Raw genomic sequence first — 23,608 nt, 5'->3', positions numbered from 1 at the left:
GGCAACCCTACCGGCTTGGGTAAGAGGGGCTAGAAAGCTGCCTAATGGAAAGGGACTTGGTGCACTGATGGACAGTTGGCTGAATATGGGCCAGTAATGTGCCCAGGTGGCAAGAAGGCCAGTGGCATCCTGGCTTGTATTAGGAATCGTGTGGTGAGCAGGACTAGGGAAGTAATCGTGCCCCTGTACTCAGCACTGGTGAGGCCTCACCTCAAGTACTGCGTTCAGTTTTGGGCACCTCAGTACAGAAAGGACATTGAGGTGCTGGGGCAGGTCCAAGAAGGGCAACAAGGCTGGAGAAGGGCCCAGAGAATATGGGCTGTGAAGAGTGACTGAAGGAACTGGAGCTATTTGGTCTGAGGAAGAGGAGGCTGAGGGGAGACCTTGTTGCTGTCTTCCAGTATCTAAAATATGCTTTCAGCAGGAGTGGTGTCGGTTTATTTTCACTGTTCACAGGTGACAGGACAAGGGGAAATGGCATCAAGTTGTGCCAGGGTAAGTTTAGGTTGGATATTAGGAAACGCTTCTTTACAGAAAGGGTTGTTAAGCACTGCAATGGGCTGCCCAGGGAGGTGGTTGAGTCACCAACCCTGGGTGTGTTTAAAAACTGTTTGGATGTGGTGCTCAGGGACATGATTTAACGGAGGATTGTTAGGGTAATATGCTTAGGTCGTGGTTGGACTTGATGATCTTAAAGGTCTTTTTCAACCTGAGTGATTCTATGATTCTATTTACCTTACAGGAAATATGCCTTTCTGACCCTCCAGTGGTTATGACGCTAGTTGATGGACCTACCGAAGACAGTGACAATATGATTTGTGTAGCTTATCGGCATCAGTTTGATTTAGTTAATGAAAGTACTGGGGAGTCCTACAGACTGCATCATATTGAAGCAAACAAGGTAAGTTTAAGCATGGAAACTATTTTCTTGCAGAACCACACTGAACATCATTTCTTGCAGAATTAGTGCTTGCTTTGCTGACCTGCTGGGAGCACTGTTTACAAAGATCCTGTGTCTCCTTTACTTTTCAGTCCTGTAACTTCTGCTGTAGGGGCAGACTGAGATACTTGTCTCTTTTGGAATGTGTGATGATAATTACTTCCGAGAGAGGTGGTTCCAAGACATGACACATGAAGACAGAACCTGTATTTCATTTCTCCGGGTCCAGTCTTGTTCAACATCTTCATCAGTGACCTTGATGAGGGGATAGTGGCCACCCTCAGCAAGTTTGCTGATGATACGAAGTTGGGAGGATTGGCTGACACGCCTGAAGGCTGTGCTGCCATTCAGCGAGGCCTGGACAGGCTGGAGAGCTGGGCAGTAAGAAACTGGATGAGGTTCAATAAAAGCAAGTGTAGGGTCTTACACCTAGGGAGGAATAATTGCATGCACCAATACAGGCTGGGGGATGAGCTGCTGGAGAGGAGCTCTGCAGAGAGGGACCTGGGCATCCTGGTGGACGACAGGTTGGCCATGAGCCAGCAGTGTGCCCTCGTGGCCAAAAAGGCCAGTGGCATTCTGGGGTGCATTAAGAAGAGCGTGTCCAGCAGGTCGAGGGAGGTGATCCTCCCCCTCTACTCTGCCCTGGTAAGGCCTCATCTGGAGTACTGTGTCCAGTTGTGGGCTCCCCAGTACAAAAAAGACAGGGATCTCTTGGAAAGAGTCCAGCGGAAGGCCACAAAGATGGTGAAGGGCCTGGAGCATCTCCCCTATGAAGAAAGGCTGAGTGAACTGGGTCTGTTTAGCCTTGAGAAAAGAAGACTGAGAGGGAACCTGATCCAGGTTTATAAATATCTGAGGTGTGGTGGCCATAGTGGTGAGGCCAGTCTCTTTTCAGTGGTACGTGGAGACAGGACGAGGGGAAACGGACATAAGCTGCAGCATAGGAAGTTTCGCACGAATGTGCGTAAGAACTTCTTTAGGTGAGGTGACGGAGCACTGGAACAGGCTGCCCAGGGAGGTTGTGGGGTCTCCTTCTCTGGAGATATTCAAGTCTCGCCTGGACGCCTACCTGTGCGACCTGGTATAGGGAACCTGCTTTGGCAGGGGGGTTGGTCTCGATGATCTCTAGAGGTCCCTTCCAACCCCTACAATTCTGTGATTCTGAAATATTGGTGTCAGCATCAATGCAAAGCTGTTATTGTCCTTTTAGTCAATAGTTTGCGTTTTGCCTTTTCTTTGTGTTCTCAATGTTTTATTGGTCAAGATTGCAGCAAAATAACTTCAGTTTTTGGGCACCAGTATCTCATTCAGATTTGCTTATTTCTAAATTACTAAAGCTAAAATATTTGTGTGTATCTTTTAGTTCTTTTTAAGAAACTGCTGCCCAGCCAAATAATAAATTAACTATATCTTTCTAACAACATAGTGTTGTGATTTAAGTAAACATCCTGAGTTGGGGGGGGAAGGGGAGAAGTTCAAATGTTTCCTGCTGCAGGGAAGAGAATGATCTTAGACATCTTTGAAAGTTAAATAATTTTAATAATTTCTAAAAATGGATATGAATGTTTAACTTTAGATGTAAAAAATTGTTGATACACAGCTGTACTAACTCAAAATTTATATGGCCAAATAAATTAGGTAAGTTTTTATCACTTTATGCTATAGGCATAGTATTGAATATTCATTACTGAAGTACAGCATTAAATACAAAATAAATTGATTTCCATCCTAAGAGCTCTCTGAAAATGAGTCACAAAACAGACTGAATGTGAAAAATCACACTTTTTTTTTTTAAATCTATGATTGTGCAGCAACACCAACTGACTGTATTGCTTCATAGTCCAAACCTGGATGTAATATCTGCAGTATCCCATCTGAATATTCATTCCCATTTCCATTGCAGGTTAATTTTGTTGCAGCTATTGATGTATATGAAGATGGTGAAGCTGGTCTACTGTTATGTTATAACTGTAAGTATCTAGAGAAGACTGAAAATGGTAGGATCTCAATCTGCATATGGAATTATTTTTTCACTGGAGCCTAATCTGTGTTTTAAAGTAAATTTCAGAGTTTCACAGATAGTATTTCAGAATACATTCTTTTCGACTTAAATACAAAATTGAAGTACTATTTTACTGGGTATTTTGAATTAAACATACAGTAGATATTACTTTGTTACTCACAGAAGTCCTATTCCTTCAGATTTCCTTATTCTTTACCTAATTAAACACTGGATGTTTCCAGGATGTGTATAGCATTCCACCTGTTTTCTTTGTACTTTTGCATTCTGTTATTGTGCTTTTTTCTTCTGCACACTTCTTTGCACTGTCACATTTTTTCATTGTAATTCTCTCAATCTCGTTTTATAAAATGGTCTCCAATATAACACACATGTTCTTTTCTTCTTTTTTGCTTCTCATCTTCTTAAAAATATAACTTACAGATATGAAAGAGCTTTTATGAAACAATACACAGGAAGACAAAAGCGCACCCTTCTCTATTTCAGGCTATGTGTCCTATTGTCCTTTTCAAAGTGAGCATCGATGGAAACGTAATAAATACACCTAAATTCTAGTACTGGCTGTTAGTTTGGTACTTAAGGGGAAGTATTTCTTAAGTGTAACTTCCTCAGTAACACTGTGAGGCTTCATTGGTTCTCCTAGTTTGCCGTATCCTATCTGATTCTAGTTCACTTAGCACTGCTTCAGAACTAAAAAGCTCTGTGACAGTGCATGGTGAATTCCCATACCTGTACAGCTGCGCAGAATCAGTTCCGTTCTAATAGACTTACTGCTAATCCAAAGCTAATAAACTTAGTTGATGCTAAAGGTACGCTTCAGGATCCTCAGATCCTAAAGCCTAATGCACAGTCTTGCAGCTACTTTGAATTCCTATTTCTAGGACATTATCACAGAGAAACCTACTTCTGGTCTTTAGAGAGTTTTACAATTAATAAAAAGTCATCATAGAACAAATATGAAAGCACATGATTTGACAGTTCTAAGTTTGTATTTAGAAAAAGGCCTTTAATACTTTTCTTGTTATAAACTTAGATTGAGTCAAAGGACATAACTCATAGAAAAAATCAAATCATAGGATGTCCTGTGTTGGAAGGGACCCACAAGAATCATCAACTCAACTCTTAAAATAGAATTTTACCTAAAAACATTGAAAAGAACTGATAGGAGCAGGTGTATGAGGTGCTCACAGATGTTTTCCTGGAGCCTCCAGTGCAATCATATGAACTAGTAAAAATAAAAGATGATTGCAATTCTTTCTCATCTTCAAGCCTTCTTTTAATTTGTTGACATGACTTCTCATTTTAAAGGATGTTTTATCAGCACTAGTGAGAGTGTTTAGAGAAGAAAATTGGGTAGTGGAAGATTAAATTCCTCATTATCTAGATCTTTCAAATTAAATTTAGAATTGCATTCCAAGTAGCCAGTTCATATCTGACTCATAAGAAGACTTAGTTTCAGTGCATGTATGGTAGCTAAGAGGTTCACAAGTAACATGATTAATGAAATCTTGGTATCTGTAGTATCCTATGTGTTTTACAGTCCTCAGAATACATGAACTAGCATATGGCTGCTTGCATGGCAGTTCTTACAGACAGAGGGGTACAGATCTGCTGACATGGGTTTCAGAAATGTTCTTGCCAATTTCTCTACTGTAAACAAGGTAAGGAGCTGATGATTGTTGAAACAGAATACCACTTACTTTGTGAAACATGGTAACTTATTAAAATGTAGCTCTTTTTATATTTATCTTTTAAATGTTCAAACGAAAGCTCGTTTTCCTTATTATCTGTTTTGATATAAAGAGGCTTCTACACAGATGTTTGAGTTTTATCTATGTATCCAAATTTAAGTGAAATCTACCTATAAAGTTGACATTTTTAATTTACAGTGTAAAGTGATGGGTGCTTTTTTTTTTTTTTTTTCTTTTTTTTTTTGTAACAGATGTTTGCCAGTATAGAAAGGTGAATCCTTTTAATGGTGGTTCTCCACTGATCCAGCCATCAGCTTATGATTTTCACTTTTGCTGGAATCAAGTTCCTTATGCTGTTGGTAAGAAAACATTTATTTTTAGTCTTTTATCAGTATCTCTTAGACCTGCGCTTGGCTATTTCGGAATTACAGCATGTGTGCTAGAAATACATTAAAAAGTAAAATTAATAACATTGCATATAAAAATTTGTATTTAATAAATTTTCTTAAACATAAATTAATAAATTATTAAGAATTTATTCATGGAGATGATAGTTAATGATTGAAATGCACTGCCCAGGAATATGGTGGAGTCTCTCCATTCCTGTAGGTATTTAACAGACATGTGGACATGGCACGAAGGGATATGGTTTAGTGATGGAACTTGGTAGGTCAGATTGATGGTTGGACTTTATGATCTTTGAAGGTCTTTTCCAAAATAGATAACTCTGTGATTCTATAAGCATGTTGCATTAATGATGCCACTTCTGCTAAGTGGCTGTTTATAGTGTATTTTGAAAAGTAGAGCCTTGGTGCAAAGTTTTTTCCTTTGCTGAACTTTTTTCCTTTCTCTTTTTTTCCTTTCTCTTTTTCTGTTTTTTTTTTTATTTCCCATTCACAGTCTGCATTCTGCCAGACATGGAGAATGAAATCTTGTTTAGGCTTGATGTATCTGAATGTTCATCACTTTATTACGCAAACTTTGTCATAGGAAGGGGAGATGCTGAAGTAGGTCAGATACTCAAGAACAGTCTTCATTGAGCAACCAAAAAACATTTACATTAATCATTCTTCTGTGCCAAATAATTTTTTGTTTCATTGCAGTCTGTGCTTTCCCTTACATACTTGCCTTCACTACTGATTCCATTGAGATCCGTTTAGTGGTGAATGGAAACTTAGTCCACACAGCAGTTGTGCCTGAGCTTCAACTTGTAGCATCAAGGGTAAGACACAAGAAAAGCATTTTTGACTATTTGTGATATGTTGAGATCTATTTAACTTGAAAAGTTGTCTAAGCCAAATACAAATCAAACCAAAGCTCGCAAGTGTGATTTCATTTGTGGTAAATATTCATCTGTGTGCTCCTAGTATTAAGTACAGTGAAGATCAGAATTGAACTCACTGTCCTTTATTGCCTGCAGTAATGCATACTTAAGGTATTTGATTGTTTATGGGGCAAATGCTATTCTGAACATCACAGAAGTTTTCCCAAGATACAGTGAGAAAGCCTTTCCCTGATCAGCCCTAATCAAATTAGCAGCAGTGCAGCTACAGTGACAATGAAACACAGTGGACAAACATTTGAGCTTTTACTCAGCAGATGATTAAGAAAGTCTTGTACTACTAATGATGAGTTCTTTGTCATTTCAGTCGGATATTTATTTTAAGGCTACTGCTGCAGTAAGCGGATCATCTCATAGCAGTTCTAAGGAAATGAATTCAACGAGTTCCCTTCAAACACCTACAGCTTATGACATGCCAGAATGTTCTCTTTCTTCTTCAGAAGGTAATATGGTTTCTAAGCAGTTTGAATAATCATCTCTGATTGTTCCAGCAGCTTCCACATCTCATTGTAGCTGATCTTTAGTAAGAGGAAATTGATCAGATAAAAGATTTTGAGTTAATAGCTGAGAGTCTGGAAGATAGAAATCTTACTACCCAAAGATCTGAATCACTTGGCTGAGCTTTTGCCCCACTGTATCTCTTTTGAATGCATAGCAGCATTATTTTGAAGCAATCATTTATATAGGGGAGAAGGAATTAAGTCTTAATAGCAAGATGAATCTCTGTCAATATGTCCAATACTAAAGAAAAAAAGGCATAGAATTATGAGAAAAATTTCAGACTTCACATACACCTTTACTTTCACTTAAAAACAGCTAAACCATCCCTCGATGATTCGAGTTCTTTTCAAATTCAGAATAAGAAGTATGTCTAGACACAGTCAACTTACTGTAAGGTAATCTGTGAACAGTTGATTTGAAAGGGAACAGTAATGGAGAAACATAGGAATATCGACTAGATAAAGCAATATGTATGTATGCCTTGGACTTTTAAATCTGGTACTGTTGGCAGAAAAGGAGAAGAGGAAGGAATCAGAATTTCAATTTTTAAAAGGTAGTGCTCTTTGATGGTAAGTTGTTTGGTGTTTGGGTTTTTTTCCCCAAAAAATTAAGAAAATGCAGAGTATTTTATGTCACTTAAGAAAAGCTATAATTTGAATTGTTTGGGATCCAGATTCCTGTATTCTGGCAACATATTAAAATATCTGGGGAATCTTGAACAGAATAGTGAGTTGTGGTCTTACAGTTGGGATATCAGCCTTCAGACATGTAAATTTACTTCCTTTTTCCATTGCTGATTCATCACCTTCCTAAGAGTCAAAAATCTTTTCCTCTGTAAGCCAAAATGTCAGTGCAAAATGTGGTTCTATTTCTTCCTTCTCCTAGCCTACTTATATTGTAAGGTGCAAAGCAAGAAAGGTTATTTGAGTTAAAAAGAACCCCACACAATGATTACAACTTTTCTCTATGATTTTTCATTTTGAAGTATTAAGAACTGATACTATTGTGAAAGAGTAACATTCTTTTTTTCCTTTTGAGTTTCAGGTGAAGTTACATGTAAAAACTTGTATAAAATTCCTCTTAGTAATCTGGTAGGGCGAAGCATTGAACGACCTCTGAAGTCACCTTTGACTCCTAAAGTTGTCACTACTCCAACATCCAGTGGCATTACCTCTCTTCCTGTTACTCACTCACTATCCTTATCTCGCATGGAAATTAAAGAGATTGCAAACAGGACACGTAAAGAATTGCTGGGTAAACTCCCCTTGTTCTTCAGTGTATATATATCAGTTACCACTAATATAATTTCTAATTTTTGGAGCATCTTTGGATTAATCTCATAGTCAGATTAGCGACAGACAACCAGTGTTCATAAACAAGTAGTACAAACAAAACAGTAAGAAAATGCTGTTTGCAAGTAGTTTAGATAGTGTCTGGTCATATATAAGGTGACCATAATCTAAGTCAGCTGAAAGCTGTTTAGTTAAAAATGAAAATAAGTGAAAAAATGAAAATGAAAAAAAAACATTTTTGTGAATGCTTTATTTTCTGATGAGAATATTAAGACTTTTATTCCTTTATTGAGGCCTCTTGGATGAGCCTATTCCCAAGACAGAAGATGCACAGAAGCAAAAAAAGATTCCTCGAAGACAGTCAGACCCCAAGCAGGGAGCAGTAAGATCAACTAGTAGTGACAGGTAAATAAATGTATGGGCTTTAGGAAGGAGCCTAAGTTAGACCATGAATGTTTTGAGAATTGATTGCTTTTCAGCTGGTTTATGGTTTTCCCCGTTAGGTAAGGATTGACTGAGGCCTTTGTGAATTTCATGCTAATGTGTGGTTTAGTATCTAATAACAGCACTGAAATGGGTTACGCATATTGCTAAAAGACACGTTATGAGTGAAGCAAGGCTAAATAGGATTTTGTGGAGGACCTACTGCAGTTGGGCCTGTCACTAGGATTTGAACTACTAAATTCACGCTGCAGACTGAATTATTGTTTTCTTCATATCTTCTTGTCTCACTATTTCCAAAATAAATTTTGCAAATAAATATTGTTGCATTTGTCTGCTTGACTCTGCTTACCAGATCCTACTGCCATTATGTTGTTTTCTCTTTTTATAACCTGCATTTGTGATGAGTAGCAGCAGAATTCAGCCAAGATACAATAGACTGAGATTATTTTTTGTTAATCTGCTGCAGTGTAAACTATTTTGCTATTTGGAAGTTGTATGGAGGGGGACAATTCATTAGCATTACCTTTTGGCAATAATTTGATACTTGTAATCTTTGTTTTAAGAAGAATTGTTATGGAAGCAGAGTTAAACAGAGAGAAACTCAGTTTTAAGGATCTGTCTTTAGGATGACTTGATTGTATCCAGAAATAGCCACTGACCCTACTTGCCCCTTTTCTATGTATTTTTTTTTTTTAGTGACTTTTGTCTTCATCTTTGCAGAATAATCTCAGCCTCTTTCGAAAGCTATTCTGAGGGTCGTCATCTTTCCACTAGTTCAGATCCTGATTCTGTAGCAAACAGGGAGGAGAGCTCACCATTTAGCTATCCATTTCATCTGACTTCTTTATATGATGAAGACATCATTGACTTGAAGTGAAGACAGACAAGACTGTTCCTTACTTCACCTTTTCTTACAACTCCGTGAGCTCTGTAGGAATGTCACAAACAGTGCTTCTAGTGGTAAAATGTGGCTGGAAGTATTGGTGATTAATCTTTATAGGTCTCATGTTGTTCTGGCTTGCTTAGCCTGGTTTGGTGATGCTTGCATCTTTGACGTCTGTATGTTTTCTTATTTCAGTTAATGAACTATTACTTTTCTGTGGTATTTTAAAGGTAGGTAATCAATGAGAGCTTTAGGCTGAAACTGAAGTAAATAAAAAGTATTACTTATTCTGAGCTACCTGAAGTAGGATTCTGCAAAGTTAATTGCTGTTACTAATGTTGTGAGTTGTTTTACAACAGTGTGTGCAATGCAGGAAGAAGAATTTTGTAATGAAAATCACTCCTTTTGTTTTTTGTTTTTTTTTAATCTTAAAAAAGACTAAAAAAAAAGCTTCTAGGCAAGATCTTCTCAAACAGTGCAGTCTGTCCTTGAAATGATGCAGTTGTTTTTTGTTCAATGGAGAATCAAGAATATTCTATAAAGATCAGATGACATATGAACATGCTGTTTTCTCTGACCTGACTGTGTACATATTTTTAGAGGAACTTGAAAACTGTTTTGGCATTACGAATCTTTGAGCAGAGGGAATTTTATTTAAAAACAACAACAACAACAAAAACAATTAAAAAATCCCAAACACAAATCTTCCTTAAAAATTTTAAGTCAAAATTATACTGTATTTCTCCATCTAGTGTAACAATTTTTCTGTAATGCACCTTTAGATTTCCTCATTACAGGCAGAAGCCACCCCCTTATTCTGACTATGGAAAGATTCCTGTGCTGGCATCAAAATGTGTTGTTTGCTCTTGTACCAACAGTAGAAGTCACTGCTTCAGATAAACATTTTTTTAAGTGGACCGGATTAAAATTTTACTGCTAGGAAGCTAATTTTCTATGATGAAATAGCCATATAAAATCTTTTGTTTTGTTAAAGGACAAAATTTCATCATTAAGCTTGATTATTTTTTAACCCTTCCCTCTATGCTAAAAAGTCAACTTTAAACAATATTTTGAAAGAGTTTGCTGTTTTTCATGAAAATGTGATGTTTTCAGGCTTTTTACACAGAAAGATGTGGGCTTTATTAGCAGGTATTTCTTGCTGCTTATGTAGACATAATTCTGTTCCTTGATTTTTATTTTTTATTTTTTTTTCTATGTAGTATATGTAAGCATGACCATCTGGTGATTTCTGCCTTTTGCTTCTGCCTGTCTGAATGTGAAACTTTTTGCAACATTTTTCATGCCCTGATTATTATATTATGATGGATTAATATCTCCACCTAAGAAAATATGCAAGGCCATAACTTAGAAGAATCACTTCTTTTTCTTGATTAAGAAAAGAAGCAATAATTTAAGCAGTACTTTGTTCAGGAGCAGCAGCAGTATTAACCAGTGACTGCTCATATTTTTTAGTATTTGGGTAACCATGGATGTGTGGGGTGAGCCTTAACAAACTTCTGAAAGGAAGTGCCACCTTAAAGTCTTTGCAGGAGCTTGTAATTCTGTTTCAGGATGTTTTCAGAGGCCATAGTCATTTACCCCAACCTATTTATCTTGTCAGTTGAGGTTTAAGAAGAATTGGTCTGGAAGTATCGTATGGTCTTTATCCTGCTAGAAGTAGTGAACACTTTTGTGAACTTAATGAATTTACTGTGCACTGTTTGCACTTAGATATAGAAAGCAGAAGCATCACCTTTTTCAGTACACAAATTTCTAAGTCTAGTACTTAATTTCTTCTGTGTAGGTGTGTTTTTGAAGTCTGTACCAGTTCGCTGCAAAAAAAAAATCAGGCTTGATTTAAAATAATATTTTAACTGGAAACTTTACTTAGTGATTTTGGAATATCACATCTTAAATATACTGCAGAAGTTCACTTCTGTTATTCTGGCATGATTTAACATGACTGAAGAACCTGAACAAACATGTTCAGGTATACCTTGAAAAGATGTGGAAAGACCCTTACAGATGGAGCACTGTAGAAGAATAGAGAAAGCCTGACATACCTGACCCCTGCCTATGGTGGTAGGCAGAACGACAGAAATTAGTATTTGTGTCAAACCAAGATGTTACTATACATAGATGGAGTATAAGGCAAGAATTACTTTCTTTAAGCAGAACCACAGCAGTGCCAACAAAGAGAACCTTTTTAGTTCTGCCTGTAATAGCAGCATTGATGACATCTAGCCAATACTAAAAAGTGGCAAAAGGATTGTAAGGAAGACAGCATTTACATTTTATGCAAGACAAAAAATAAAAAAGACTAGCTTCATGGTATTTATCTGGAACAAGATGTTGGAATAGTTTGAAGATGGAAACATAGTTCCTGTGTCAACTCACTCGTCTTAACCCTGCCTCTTCTGACCCACCAGCTGAATTTTATGATATAGCTTGACTTAATGGGTCAACTGTTATGTAAGTCACATTGGAAACTACCAGACCAAAAAGAATTAATACTCAAATAGGACAGGCAAGTTTTGAACAGTGGAAAAATTACCTGTCTTCATTCCTAATGTATGTAGTGCCTTAACAATACCATTTTTGTTTCTGTATTTAATCAGTATGCCATATAGGCATGCAAGAATAATATTAGACCTACTAAAAGGAGATGAAGAGGTCAGGCAGTGCTGTTTTTTTAATATTACTCCTAGATGTGGTGACTAAGGCTTTATGGTCACATTCATGTCATTTATTACATACTTACTGTCAGAAAATGTCCTGGAATGTGGGTAGAAGACAGGGAATGTGGTAGTTTTGCTTGAATTTTGTTTGATGCAAGCCACAAGAACCATACTGTGAAATTCTTTATGACATTTGTCTTACCCAAAAGACAAGATAACACATAATGTGAAGCTGCTAGGACAACTAACAAATAGCCACTGTACAAAGATGTGGTTTCTGTTGGCTTGAAACTGTCATCAGACTCTCACGCGTTATGTGCATCTTTGTGTGATGAAATGTTGTCCTCAGAACTAGCAGTCTCAAAATAGGACTAAGTTTTAATACATCTGTGTAATCTCTTGTTCTTCAGACCAATGTCAGGTGACCCGGGAAAATGAAATGGCTTCCTGGAAGGCTACTTGGAAGGCTACATAAACTAGAGCAGCTTGTTCAGTATGTTATTGAATTTTGATTCTGTTCAAGAATGAATAAGCAACATTTTCAGCAACTCATCATGCTTCTATTACATTTGCTTTATAACATGCCTATAAACCATCACAACTTTGAGTAGGACTCAAGAGCCCTGGGATGCATTAGTTTATTCCTTCCCACATGCGTAATATGTGGCTCCAAAGGCTGAAGCTTGATGAGTCCTTCCCAAGGTCTTTACAGCTTGGCATTTAGGAACTCCAGAACAGAGATAAACCTACTTGTGTTCCAGACTAACTGTACTTCTTTTCTAGACTCAGAAATGGAAAGTAATGAAATCTTTCCTTCTGAGGAGAGAAAGACTGAAGTGTACGACGTGGAAGGGCTAAGTGCTCCCAAGATGGCAAAAGATAGATTCTAGGTTGGATGAACAAATATGATTAATAAATTCAGTTGCTTGGTTTGCAAAGAACAGGTGTGACCTATCCTGGTTACAATTGTTTCCTAGTTTGGAGCTACTTCTTTTAATTTGTTCTGGCTTTTTTTGTGTTGTTATGTTTGCTTGTGAAATGCGTGACTGGATGTAAAGTCGCACCCAGAATGAGTAGCAGTTCTGCTGTCTGCTTTCATGTGACTTTCTATAGATATGCAAGTATGCAAGCATTTGTAATTGATAAATTTCAAAGTATTTCTTGATTCAAAGTATTTTTGGATGGTCGACTGAATAAACGTTAAAACAGTTCTCAGTAAGGCAGGTAACAGGTTAGATTGCACCGACAAGTGTATCACTGTTAATACACTTAAGGTTGCTGTGCCTGCCCTTTCCTGTCTGTTGTTGTGGGTGTATTTGGATAAGCCACAGCTTCAAACTCCTGCAGGCCTTTCTAAAAATGTGCATTTATGACTTGCATTTGCAGATGCAAGAGCTTACCCGGAGCTTTTAGCTTAGTCTGCATTTGAGACATAATCTTTTTCAGTTTGGATGTTTTAATGTGTATATATACATGTGTGTGTCATACTGAATAGTGTCATTATTAACAATTTTGGTGTCACGTGCCCAGTGCTTACTAATTCTGTAAAAGCACTTTTCTCAGAAATCCAGGCATAGCCTGATTTTGTGCGGAAACAGGTTATACTCTGAGAACTAAATACACTGCATTAACAATATGAGGAAGCTTCTGTGACAGTATGCAGCAAGCACGCAGGATAAAAAGTACGGATACTGTTACTACAATTGAGCACAGCCATTTCACCAGTCTGCTTAATGTCTAGCTGCTTCACTTTGTTGTTGCAGACCTGCAACTGACTGACTACTTCTTTGCTACTGAAAATTATATTAAGGTAATGATCTGAGGGAAAAAACTGAGATTATTTTTCTTATTTATTTATAGCTCTGTTACATATTTAACTGGTTGAACGGACATGTTGTCTCTAAAGGTTTTTGCAGAAAGTGTAATCAACCTGCAGTGTCAGTTTTAACAGAGACTTTGAATGTTAGTGGGCTGTTTTGTAATTTAATAACTGCCGTGTTAAGACAGATGCTGAGTCTGTGATCAAAACCTCTTTACTACCACTTGTCTTAAATGCTAATGTATTACCATTGTGTTTAATGTCATGTGATAGTGCATATGCTTTGTGTTTTAGATGTAGCATCTAAATAGAAACATTCCTGTCACAGCTGGAAATGTTTTAAGTGCGATTTATTGTTATTGTGGAGGAGGAAGAAATGATTTACTTCTTCATATGTAATAAATTTTACATCAGTTCTTTCTTTCACGCTTGCAGGGCTTTTCTAAATTTGGTTCAGGGATTACTATAGTTCTCTAGAAACGTTTTAAACCTGGTGTTCATTTAAGGACTGTTACACTCATAAGCTCTATCCCTCTTTGCCAAGAACAAATCTAGGACTGGTTTGTTTCTGGGTGTTGCTAAGACTCAGACCTTCTCCAGTGGTAGATTTTTACCCTTCGAGTTAACATTATAAAAGAGAACTTCCTCTTTTTTTGTGGCAAAGGGTATATTTTCTCAGTCTATGTGATCTATTCCTTCCTTCTGAAAATGAAACTCTAAAATACATCCTGCTGAAAGCAATAACCTGTCTTGTGATTTAAATGCATCCTAGCTCCTTGACATCTCTGGAAGAAATAATGCCATCTTAACACTAGCACCCAGCCTTCATCTATCTACACTTTGGATCAAGACTTATTCCATGAGCAGGCATCCCAAAAGCAGAAGCAATCACACACATAACGGAAAAGTTACAGCAATCCGAAATTAAAGTCTTGACTGTAGCATTAATTTCTTCATTGTAACATATATAGGGAAATGTGAAGGGGGACAAGAAATTTTTTTCATTATTTTTAAAATTATATCTTAATTGATCTATTAGCAAAAAAGACAGCAGACAAAACATTTAACATTCTTTCCTGGCCACTGTTGTCAGTCTGCACCAGGTCAGGAAAAACAAACAAACCCAACCAACAGTAACTAAAAAAAAAAATAATAATATGTCCAAGACCTACACAAGTAAGATACTTGTGATAATCAAGTGCATGCAAACACCTGTAGATTTCTGGGGGGGGTAAAAAAAAAAAAAAGATTTTACAAAATTAGTGAAAACAATTGTAGAGGAAGTTGTGTGACTGTCTACCAAGTGATACAGTTAGTTTTAGCAATAGCACTGCAAATAATGATGTAAAGGTTTCAGATCAGCAAAAGCCTGAGATTTAAGATTTTCTGAAGTAGGCCTCAATCTGTTCCAGGGTCCGTCCTTTTGTTTCAGGAACATAAAAGGCTGCAAATATCACACTAAGGCAGCAGAAGGCAGAGAAGAGCCAGAATGTTCCATAGGATGTTAAGAAACCCTAAGGCAGGGAGAAAAGAACAAAAAAAAGTATAAGTTGCTACTATACAACCACAATCCATATATACTGCTGAAGAAGACTGGCCCAAGGCTTTAGCGGGAGCATCTTTGATAGGTTTTTTTATTAAAAAAAGTGGTGAATTTTGATTTATGGTGCTTACTATAAAATCATGGAATTCCTTGGTCACCAAAAAGGCCATAACCCAGTTTGTTAACACACAGGCACCACCTGATATGCCCCTTGCTTTAAGTGGAAAGATCTCAGACATTACCAGCCATGGAACTGGACCCCAGCCAAGGGCAAAACCTGTAAATACAAAAAGAAGAAAATAAATGCAAGTTAGGTATATTTCAAAGGGCAGAGTGTCAGGCAAACAATGCTACGAGAGTATGTTATTTTAGGGGAGCATGATAAAACTAGCACACTTTAAATCAAATTAAGTATAAGGATTCTTAACAAGCAGAACATCTTAAGAAGTTTCTGAGGTGGTCAACATAGAAACAAGATTAATTTTTAACTTGCTGCTGTCTTGATCTATCACAGAATTCATTTTGGCTCAGATACTACCAGGGACCTTTTTCCTCCATTAATGCAATTACTATTGCATTTATTCTTTAGTATCAGGACAAGGAGGTGCAAATTTATTTTGCAGAACACTGGCTTAACTATTTAGCTTCTAGCTTGATCACAAAGGTTGTGAATTATCAGCATCACTTTGTCTAATATACTAAAAAGCTGTGTCAAACACAGCTCCACTTTTCAACAATGTGAAGAAAATGGAAGAAGTCTGTCACATTCACCAGAAAGTTCAAGTTTCATGTAGTATTTACCTAGAAGCCTGTTCTACTTACCAGCAACAAAGAGTCCTAGGCTTACTACTGCAAGCCAGGATAGTCTAGTTTCTGTTCCTGGAGATACTGAGTTGAAAGTGAATGACAGATCAGCATTTGATGAGTTGTTCCCATTTGGAAGGACCATTTTAAAGTAAAACCCAAACAGTGCAGTACTGAGAGCCATGATTATCCCTGAAAAGTAAGCAACAACTAAGTAAGCAATAACTAAGTTGTCAATGATAGTTGCTTAGGTAGTCTTCTTTCTAAGAGCTAAATGCAAGATCATAGAAACATATCATAGAATCTCAAGGTTGGAAAAGACCTATAAGATCATCTAGTCCAACCATCTTCTCACTATCACTGCTACCACAGGCTACTAAAGCATATCTCGCAACTCCTCATCCAGATGCCTCTTGAACACTTCCAGGGACGGTGACTCCATGACCTCTCTGGGCGGGCCATTCCAGTGCCTGATCACTCTCTGAGAGAAAAAGTTTTGCTGAGAGAAAAAGATATGCTGGCTCTAGCAAAAGTGTTTCTAAAAAGATAACATTACTGGAAATACTGGAAATTAGTCTAAACAAGAATGAAAGATGTCAATCATCGCACAAACAATTTAAACCAGTCTTTACAGCAGTCATTACTATTGAGTGTGCAACGTGACAACTATCAACAACTTGCCCAAAGTAAAAATACGCCTGGTAAAAAGACAAAAAGATAGCTATAAGTTGTTTCAAGGAGTTCAGCCTACAAAGTATATATAACATGACAACTTCCTCTTATGAATCAGCATTTATTACATCAGTTGTAATCCATTTATAAAACAAAGCACTTGAAATAAATAAATTGTAACACTCAGTTCCCCCAGTAGTTTCTAACACTTTCTGGTACTCTACATATTTCTTCTCATGGAACAAAAGTCAGTAAGTTATTTTACCAGACACATAAAGCAGCACTTTTCTTCCAGTTTTGTCTATGATAAGTGCAGCCACAGCAGTGAAACATACTTGTATGGAACCCACAACAACAGAAGCCATTCTGCTGTCCTGAAATAAAATAGGAGACAGGGAGAATTTGTTCTTTCAGGCTGATAACAGGATCACTTATTAGGCATTAGAGATTATTTGTTTCTTAACTCTGGAACGAGGAAAACTGTACAAAGTAAATTAAAAAAAAAAAAGAAATACATAAAAATAAAATAAAGACATCCACATTAATTAACATAACATATTGGTCTCTTATAAGTTGTTTAATAAGTCACAACTTCCCCCTAGTGTCTAACTTCTTCTGAAGCACTAAATTTGTAACTGTATTTTTTAAAAAAGTTGTATTATGTGGATGACTATATTAAAGATTTCTATCTATGTCAAAGTTTCAGACAAAACATACTTCCCCACAAAAAACCAATAACATCCAGTTATGCCAGAATAACGCAGTTAAGAGGGTATCTGTAATTTAAAACAAAAGATGACCATCAACACTCAAACTCTGTTACTTACGATGCAGATAGGATCAATATCAAGTCAGTTTATTACATGTTCTATACTTATTCAGCACCAACTAAGCTGAAACTGTAGACATTTGACAGCACACACTGATTACCTGGAAGTTTGCATCTTCAAAGATTGTTTCTGCATAAAACATGACTGCATTAATGCCTGTTACTTGCTGGAGAAACATCAGAATCACACCAATAAGAAGTGGCCTGTAGATTGAAGGATTCTTAAATTCAAAGAGGCTTAGTCCCTGTTAAAAAAGATGATGCAACAGTTCCACGAAAAAGATGGTATTTTAAATGAACAAAAAATAAAAATCCTCAGAACATTTCACTATGTTCAAAGAGTAAGTTTTCCACCCCTCTTCAGCAAAATTAAATTTCTTAGTAGTAAAAGTGTTTTCATTTGAAGTATGAGAAATCCAGGAAAACATTTTTAGCATTTCCTCAGTTTCTAGAGAGAAAAATCAACGGTACTTTGCAGAGAAAGTTAACATGAAGGAATCAATAGTTTGCAGAAATAAGACTTCAATTTCTAGACATGTCTGTCTAAGCTAGTATCTCATTACAAGAGGTTAAAGATTGCTTTTAAAGTGGCACAATAGCAAATAAGTTTTAGAGGCGCTGAACAATCCTATAAAACTGCTAATTACAGTAAGAAAGCGTCGCTATCTATCGTCACAGTAAGATCATGAGCCCAACTGCTACTCATGCATACCAGTGGCTGCCAACACTGATGGCAGTTGCAGTTGGAAGGCAGAAGAGAAAAGATTATTTGAATGGCACTGCTTCTTAAGTTCATTTGTGATTAAACAGGTTTGGACCACTGTAGAAAAGGCTATTAACTAAGCTATGATAAAAATCCTTTAATTACACTGTATACTTTCAGACTTTGTCTTTAGTGTAAATGAGATTCTTATCACCTCCTCCTCAACATTAGCTTCAATTTGCCTGCATTCCCATTCATGGTCCACAAATGGTCCTCGTAGAAACTGTAAAGCAGCTATCGCTTCTGTGCGTTTCTTCTGATCCAGCAGAAATCTTGGTGTTTCAGGCATGAATAACATAAACAAAAGCATTATGCATGGTGGAAAAGAACATAATACTGCCAGCCAGTGCCATTTTAGTATCATTCCTGCACAACAAAAAGGAAAAAAAAATCAGTTCCAGAAAAATTAACATTTGTACAACAAAATTAACGGTTTTAGAAATGAATTGACATTTGCTTTCAATTCCTTACTGTAGTTCTTTCATTACATGTACTAATTCTTTTTTGTAGAGACCTAACCCCAATACCTGCAATGTAGGCTCCAAGTATGCCAGTCACCACCATCAACTGGACAAAAGAGCCAAGCATACCACGAACATTTGTATGAGATATTTCCGATACATATACCTAAAACAGGGAGAAAATGTCTAATAATTACCTCAATCCAACGTAGGATCAAGTAGTAGAGAAATAATTTGTTTCTGACAACCAGATGTATTTCCTAGAAACCCTCCTCAAAAAAAGCCTCAGTAAAATGGGGAGGGTAGAACAGTATCATCTCATAAATACATATTAGCATTATGAAAAAACAGAAAAAGGGAGACCCTAAAAAGAATGTTTATGTTGTCAGTTAAGGATCCAACAGATAAATAAACTTGTGTTAGTAAGGACTTCCTTTGCTAGCGATATTCAACAACAAATGCATCACTGCAAAACACTCTGGTGCTTGGGACAGGCTGCAGAAACACATACCCCAAGCCATATGTAAAAGTCTTTGCAAATCTAAGTTGTAACTTTTTAATTCACTATAAAGACTGGGTTTTATTTCATTCTCCTGAAAATCCAAAGTTAATGGTTCTTAACATGTATGAATAGCAGGCATCATATCTCATCCAATATTTCGGGTCAGCTTAGTTTTTCAATTTTTTGTCTTTTAATGCATTGATCCTAAGTAAACGGCTACAGATTAGCAGAAAGAAAACAGAAATGCCCTTTTTTTTTTTTTTTAAACATATACAATTCTTGCTAAAGTTAATATTCTTTCCAAAAGAAAATAAGTATTCCTTAGCTCAAGAATAATTCAGATCTACAAAACCACGGTATTGCATATGTCATTCTTCTCCCTCATCATATATATCTTTTACAAATAACCTGTACATGAATGCCTTTACATAAGGAAACTCAAGAGCTCAACTCCAGGAAGCAGAGAAAGCAGTCACGTGTGTTAACATCTGTGAAGGAATTCTATCTGCTTTTTAATAGAATACATAGCAAAGCTCTTAGTAATGGAAAAAGTTGCACAAGATTACCATTTAAATCCCACTGCCCCAATTTTTTGTTTAAATTATCTAGATTGGTAATAAGCATTTATTTTGTACTTCGTTGTGACTTCCTTCCTTTTTATGTTTCAGTTAACTTTTTACTTCAAAAACCAGGAATGCAGAAACACTAGAAAATAAACAAACTCAAATACTGAAACTCTAGACAGTTTATTTAATGCTACTGCTAGATCCAAAATAATTTTTTCATCGAATGGCTGGGATTGGAAGGGACCTTAGCAATTATCTAGTTCCAACCCCCAGTTTGACCTAGTAGGTCAAATAATACCAGAAAAGAAAGACAAGCACAAATTATTTCCACTAAACTACTGCAAGGATATTTCTGAATACATGAGAAAAGTAAATATTCTGAAGGTAACAGTTTAATGGAAGCAGAAGTCACTACTGAGTAGGCACCAGGGAGACCAGACAGTAACTTTTCATGATCTAAAGGAGGGCTGTAAGAAAGAAAGGGACAGATTCTTCAGCAGGGTCTGCTGTGACAGGACAAGGAGAAATGGTTTCAAACTAAAAGAGGAGAGATTTAAACTAGATATATATATTTAAAAAAAAAGACTTTTTACAGTAAGGGCAGTGAAACACAGACACAGGTTGCCCAGAGAGTTAGTGGATGCTCAGTCCCTGGAGACATTCAAAGTCAGGTTAAAACAGGCTTTCAGCACCCTGATTTAGCTGTAGGTGTCCTTGTTCACTGCAGGAGAACTGGGTTAGATGACCTTTAAAGATCCCTTCCAACTCAAACGATTCTGTTCTATGATTCTATTTGGCATTGCACTAGGATTTTTAAGTGATCATAGTTTAATTGCAAACTTTAAGCCTTTACCATTGTTTATACAAAACGTAAAGAGATAAACATAATTTGATCATTGCAGAATATAAACAGAAGTAATAGAATCACAGAAAGGTTTGGGTTGGAAGGGATCTTTAAGATCATCTAGTTCCAATCCCCCTGCTATAGGCAGGGACACCTCCCTCTACACCAGGTTGCTCACAGCCCCATCCAGCCTGGTCTTGAATGCTTCCAGAGAAGGGGCATCCACAGCCTCACTAGGCAACCTGTTCCAGTGTCTCATCACCCACACAGAGTTTCTTCCTGATATCTAGTCTAAATCTACCCTCTTCCAGTTTAAAACTATTTCCCCTTTCCTGTTGCTAATGGCCTTATAGAAAAGTCCCTCCTGCAGCTTTCCTGTATGCCCCCTTCAGGTACTGGAAGGCCGCTATAAGGTCTCCTTGGAGCCTTCTGTTCTCCAGGCTGAAGAGTCCCAGCTCTCTCAGCCTGGCTCCCTAGGGAAGGTGCTCCAGCCCTCCGATCATCTTTGTGGCCCTCCTCTATCAATGAATAGACAGAAGAAAAATTGGAACAAGCATATCACTGTAATAATGCATAGTACAGAGGCGCTACTAGAAGAAGCAAAGCTTTTTTTTACTTACATTTTCATCATTATTATAACATGCAAAATATGATTCTATAACAATCAGTTTATTCTAAATCTGCTTCCTTTGCTAGAATTACTCAGTTACTACACACAACCACCTCGTGACCAGAAATGATGCTCTACTTACTGGAACAACAAGTGAAGTAATTCCGCTGGCTAAGCCAGTTAGTATTCGTCCAAAATAAAGCATCCAGATGTTCTGAGCTGAAATAATGACTATATATCCACAGACGTATGGTATTGAACACACCATCAGACTCAGCTTTCTTCCAATTTTATCCACAAGGTAGCCTCCCAGTATTCCTCCACCAGCAGCTCCTAATGTTACTAGAGACTTAAAAAAACAAGTTAAAAAATACGTATCATAGAATCATAGAATGCTTAGATTTGGAAGGGACCTCTGAAGGCCATCCAGTCCAACTCCCCTGCAGTGAACAGACACCACAGCTAGATCAGGTTGCCCAGGGCTTTATCCAGCCTCACCTTGAAAGTCTCCAGGGATAGGGCATCAACCACAACACTAGGCAACTTGTTCTGCTGCTCCACTACCCTCACTGTAAAATATCTTTTCCTTATATCTAACCTAAATCTACTCTCTTTGAGCTTGAAGCCATTTCCCCTTGTTCTGTCACCACAGACCCTGCTAAAGAACCTGTCCCCTTCTTTCTTGTAGCTCCCTTTTGTATACTGACAGGCCACCATCAGGTCACCTCGCAGCCTTCTCTTCTCACAGATAGAGGTGTTCCATTCTGTGGATCATTTTTGTGGCCCTTCTCTGCACATGCTCCTACAGATCTACATTTCTTCTATACTGAGGACTCCACATCTGGACATAGTAATCTGGATGCAGCATTCCATCTGGAATGGACGATGTCCCATCCCCGGAGACTAGCTGTGGCGTCCCTATTCACCTCAGAGGAATTGGAATAGATGGCCTTCAGAGGTCCCTTACAAATCCAAGGATTCTGATTCTATGATTCCATAGATATATATATACACATCTACATCTATATAGCTAGCTAATCTATCTATATAGATATAGATATATAAATAACACACTACAAATTCTTTTAAATAAATAGCTTTTGAAAAAAATATGCATGCAGTTGTTTTGAAAAACAAATATTAACTTCTTATCAAATCGCAGTCAAGAAGCACAATCCACCCCAACTGGACAGCAAGCAATTCTCAGGTCACATACAAAGCCCTTTCAGTGGAGAAAGAAATGCAACAGTATTTTTTTTTTTTTTGTCTGTTCATTCACCAACCGGCTTTCCAAACTGTTTTAAAGCTCTGAAGACTGAAAGATCATCATGAATAACCTAAAGTCCAGTCTGTACCCCAGAAGTTGATATTCCCTATGATATAACCCAATTTATTCACAAGTTGATTTTCTGTGGTCCCTTGACAGGTTCAATTAAGCAGATTAAAAGTTGACAGAAAACATTTTAGCATCAAAAAAGTTACAAAAATAACGGCATTTATTTATATGTGCGGAGAGTTAGCGGAGTATAATGATAGTGTTACTTAGAAAAAAAATCAATTACTGAGGTCACAACAAAAAATCATTATCAAAATCCTCATTTATATTCATTCTTAAGAGGAGTTAGGCTGCCTTAAGATGCACTGAGGAACATGCACGAGGGTGACAGACTTGATGATCTCTGCGGTTCTTTCCAAACTTAACGATTCTATGTAAACAGCATCTTCTTCACACCACGACGGGAAATCACAAGAGAGTAATGTATCATACAGGAACTTACCCCAAACCACGATGCCTGATTGCTGTCCAATCGTAATTTCGGATTGCCGATTTTCCTCAGCTCTGGAATAGCAGGCGAGCTATAGCCTAGCACGAAGCCAAAGCTAAGTGGTCCCAGGACAGCAGCGAACGTGGCCAGGTACAGCTTCTTGTTTTGCACCCTAAGGCGGAAAATACCCACAAGGATCGTGCCGCCGCCCTCTCACGGCTCCGGCCCCTCATGAAGCCGTTAACGCGCGGATGGACCCGACGAAGGTTCTGACCCAGACGTCACATTTTCCGCGTTCCCTTCCGCTCCCCCCGCGCCATCGAAATCGGCAGCGGCCGAGCTCCAGCGCAGCGGGGCTGCCCCTAAGCCCGCCAGAGGCAGAGAAGCAGCACCAACCCTCACCTCAGGTAAGCGTCCGTAGTAGGATGAGCCAGCAGGTACCGGGATTCCTCTGCCGCCATGTCCCGGCCGCGGGAGGGCGCCTCGGCGCGAATAACCTCAGCTGTTTCTGCACGGCCGGCAGTAGCCACCCTAAAGGGCAGCTCCAATCCGTGCACGGCGCCGAACTCAGAGAAGTAGTAACGCAGCGCTTTGCGGCTCCAGTTCAGACGGAAACGGCTGAAGTGATACAGCGG

At 37.8% G+C, this 23,608-nt stretch overlaps 2 protein-coding genes across 4 annotated transcripts in view; one reads left to right on the top strand and one right to left on the bottom strand.

Moving 5' to 3' along the window:
* The window catches only part of GARNL3 (GTPase activating Rap/RanGAP domain like 3), a 36,215-nt gene extending 22,178 nt beyond the window's left edge, over positions 1 to 14,037 (top strand). The window contains exons 21-28 of one of the 3 annotated variants that reach the window (XM_031556257.1): positions 743 to 901; positions 2,847 to 2,913; positions 4,906 to 5,013; positions 5,758 to 5,876; positions 6,304 to 6,439; positions 7,542 to 7,751; positions 8,083 to 8,194; positions 12,205 to 14,037. In XM_031556257.1, the coding sequence (XP_031412117.1) occupies positions 743 to 901; positions 2,847 to 2,913; positions 4,906 to 5,013; positions 5,758 to 5,876; positions 6,304 to 6,439; positions 7,542 to 7,751; positions 8,083 to 8,194; positions 12,205 to 12,232 (939 nt within the window). In that variant the 3' untranslated portion in view covers positions 12,233 to 14,037. Of the gene's footprint in view, positions 1 to 742; positions 902 to 2,846; positions 2,914 to 4,905; positions 5,014 to 5,757; positions 5,877 to 6,303; positions 6,440 to 7,541; positions 7,752 to 8,082; positions 8,195 to 8,929 lie in introns of all 3 variants that reach the window. The other 2 variants (XM_031556256.1, XM_010721102.3) reach the window with 2 other exon arrangements.
* SLC2A8 (solute carrier family 2 member 8) lies at positions 13,949 to 23,495 on the bottom strand. The gene is made up of 10 exons (XM_003211376.4): positions 23,376 to 23,495; positions 22,986 to 23,145; positions 21,350 to 21,556; positions 18,752 to 18,851; positions 18,379 to 18,590; positions 17,563 to 17,706; positions 16,898 to 17,006; positions 15,979 to 16,152; positions 15,288 to 15,433; positions 13,949 to 15,127 (listed from the first exon to the last, which is right to left on the bottom strand). The coding sequence occupies exons 1-10, from the start codon at positions 23,432 to 23,434 to the stop codon at positions 14,990 to 14,992; spliced, it is 1,449 nt and encodes a 482-aa protein (XP_003211424.1). The 5' UTR covers positions 23,435 to 23,495; the 3' UTR covers positions 13,949 to 14,989.
* Between the last annotated feature and the right edge of the window lie 113 nt (positions 23,496 to 23,608).

Source organism: Meleagris gallopavo, chromosome 19, assembly GCF_000146605.3.
Source record: "Meleagris gallopavo isolate NT-WF06-2002-E0010 breed Aviagen turkey brand Nicholas breeding stock chromosome 19, Turkey_5.1, whole genome shotgun sequence".
NCBI classification, from domain to species: domain Eukaryota; kingdom Metazoa; phylum Chordata; class Aves; order Galliformes; family Phasianidae; genus Meleagris; species Meleagris gallopavo.
Note: the sequence above shows the minus strand (reverse complement) of the source record. Positions and strands in the feature narration are given on the sequence as shown.

Coding starts and splice junctions, on each gene's coding strand:
- SLC2A8 (XM_003211376.4), bottom strand. CDS start 23,434: ATGGCGGCAGAGGAATCCCGGTACCTGCTGGCTCATCCTACTACGGAC. Junction 18,591..18,751: donor ACTTGGAGCCTACATTGCAG/GTATTGGGGTTA, acceptor TTTGTTGTGCAG/GAATGATACTAAAATGGCAC. Junction 16,153..16,897: donor AGTGCTGCTTTATGTGTCTG/GTAAAATAACTT, acceptor CTTACTTTTCAG/GGATAATCATGGCTCTCAGT.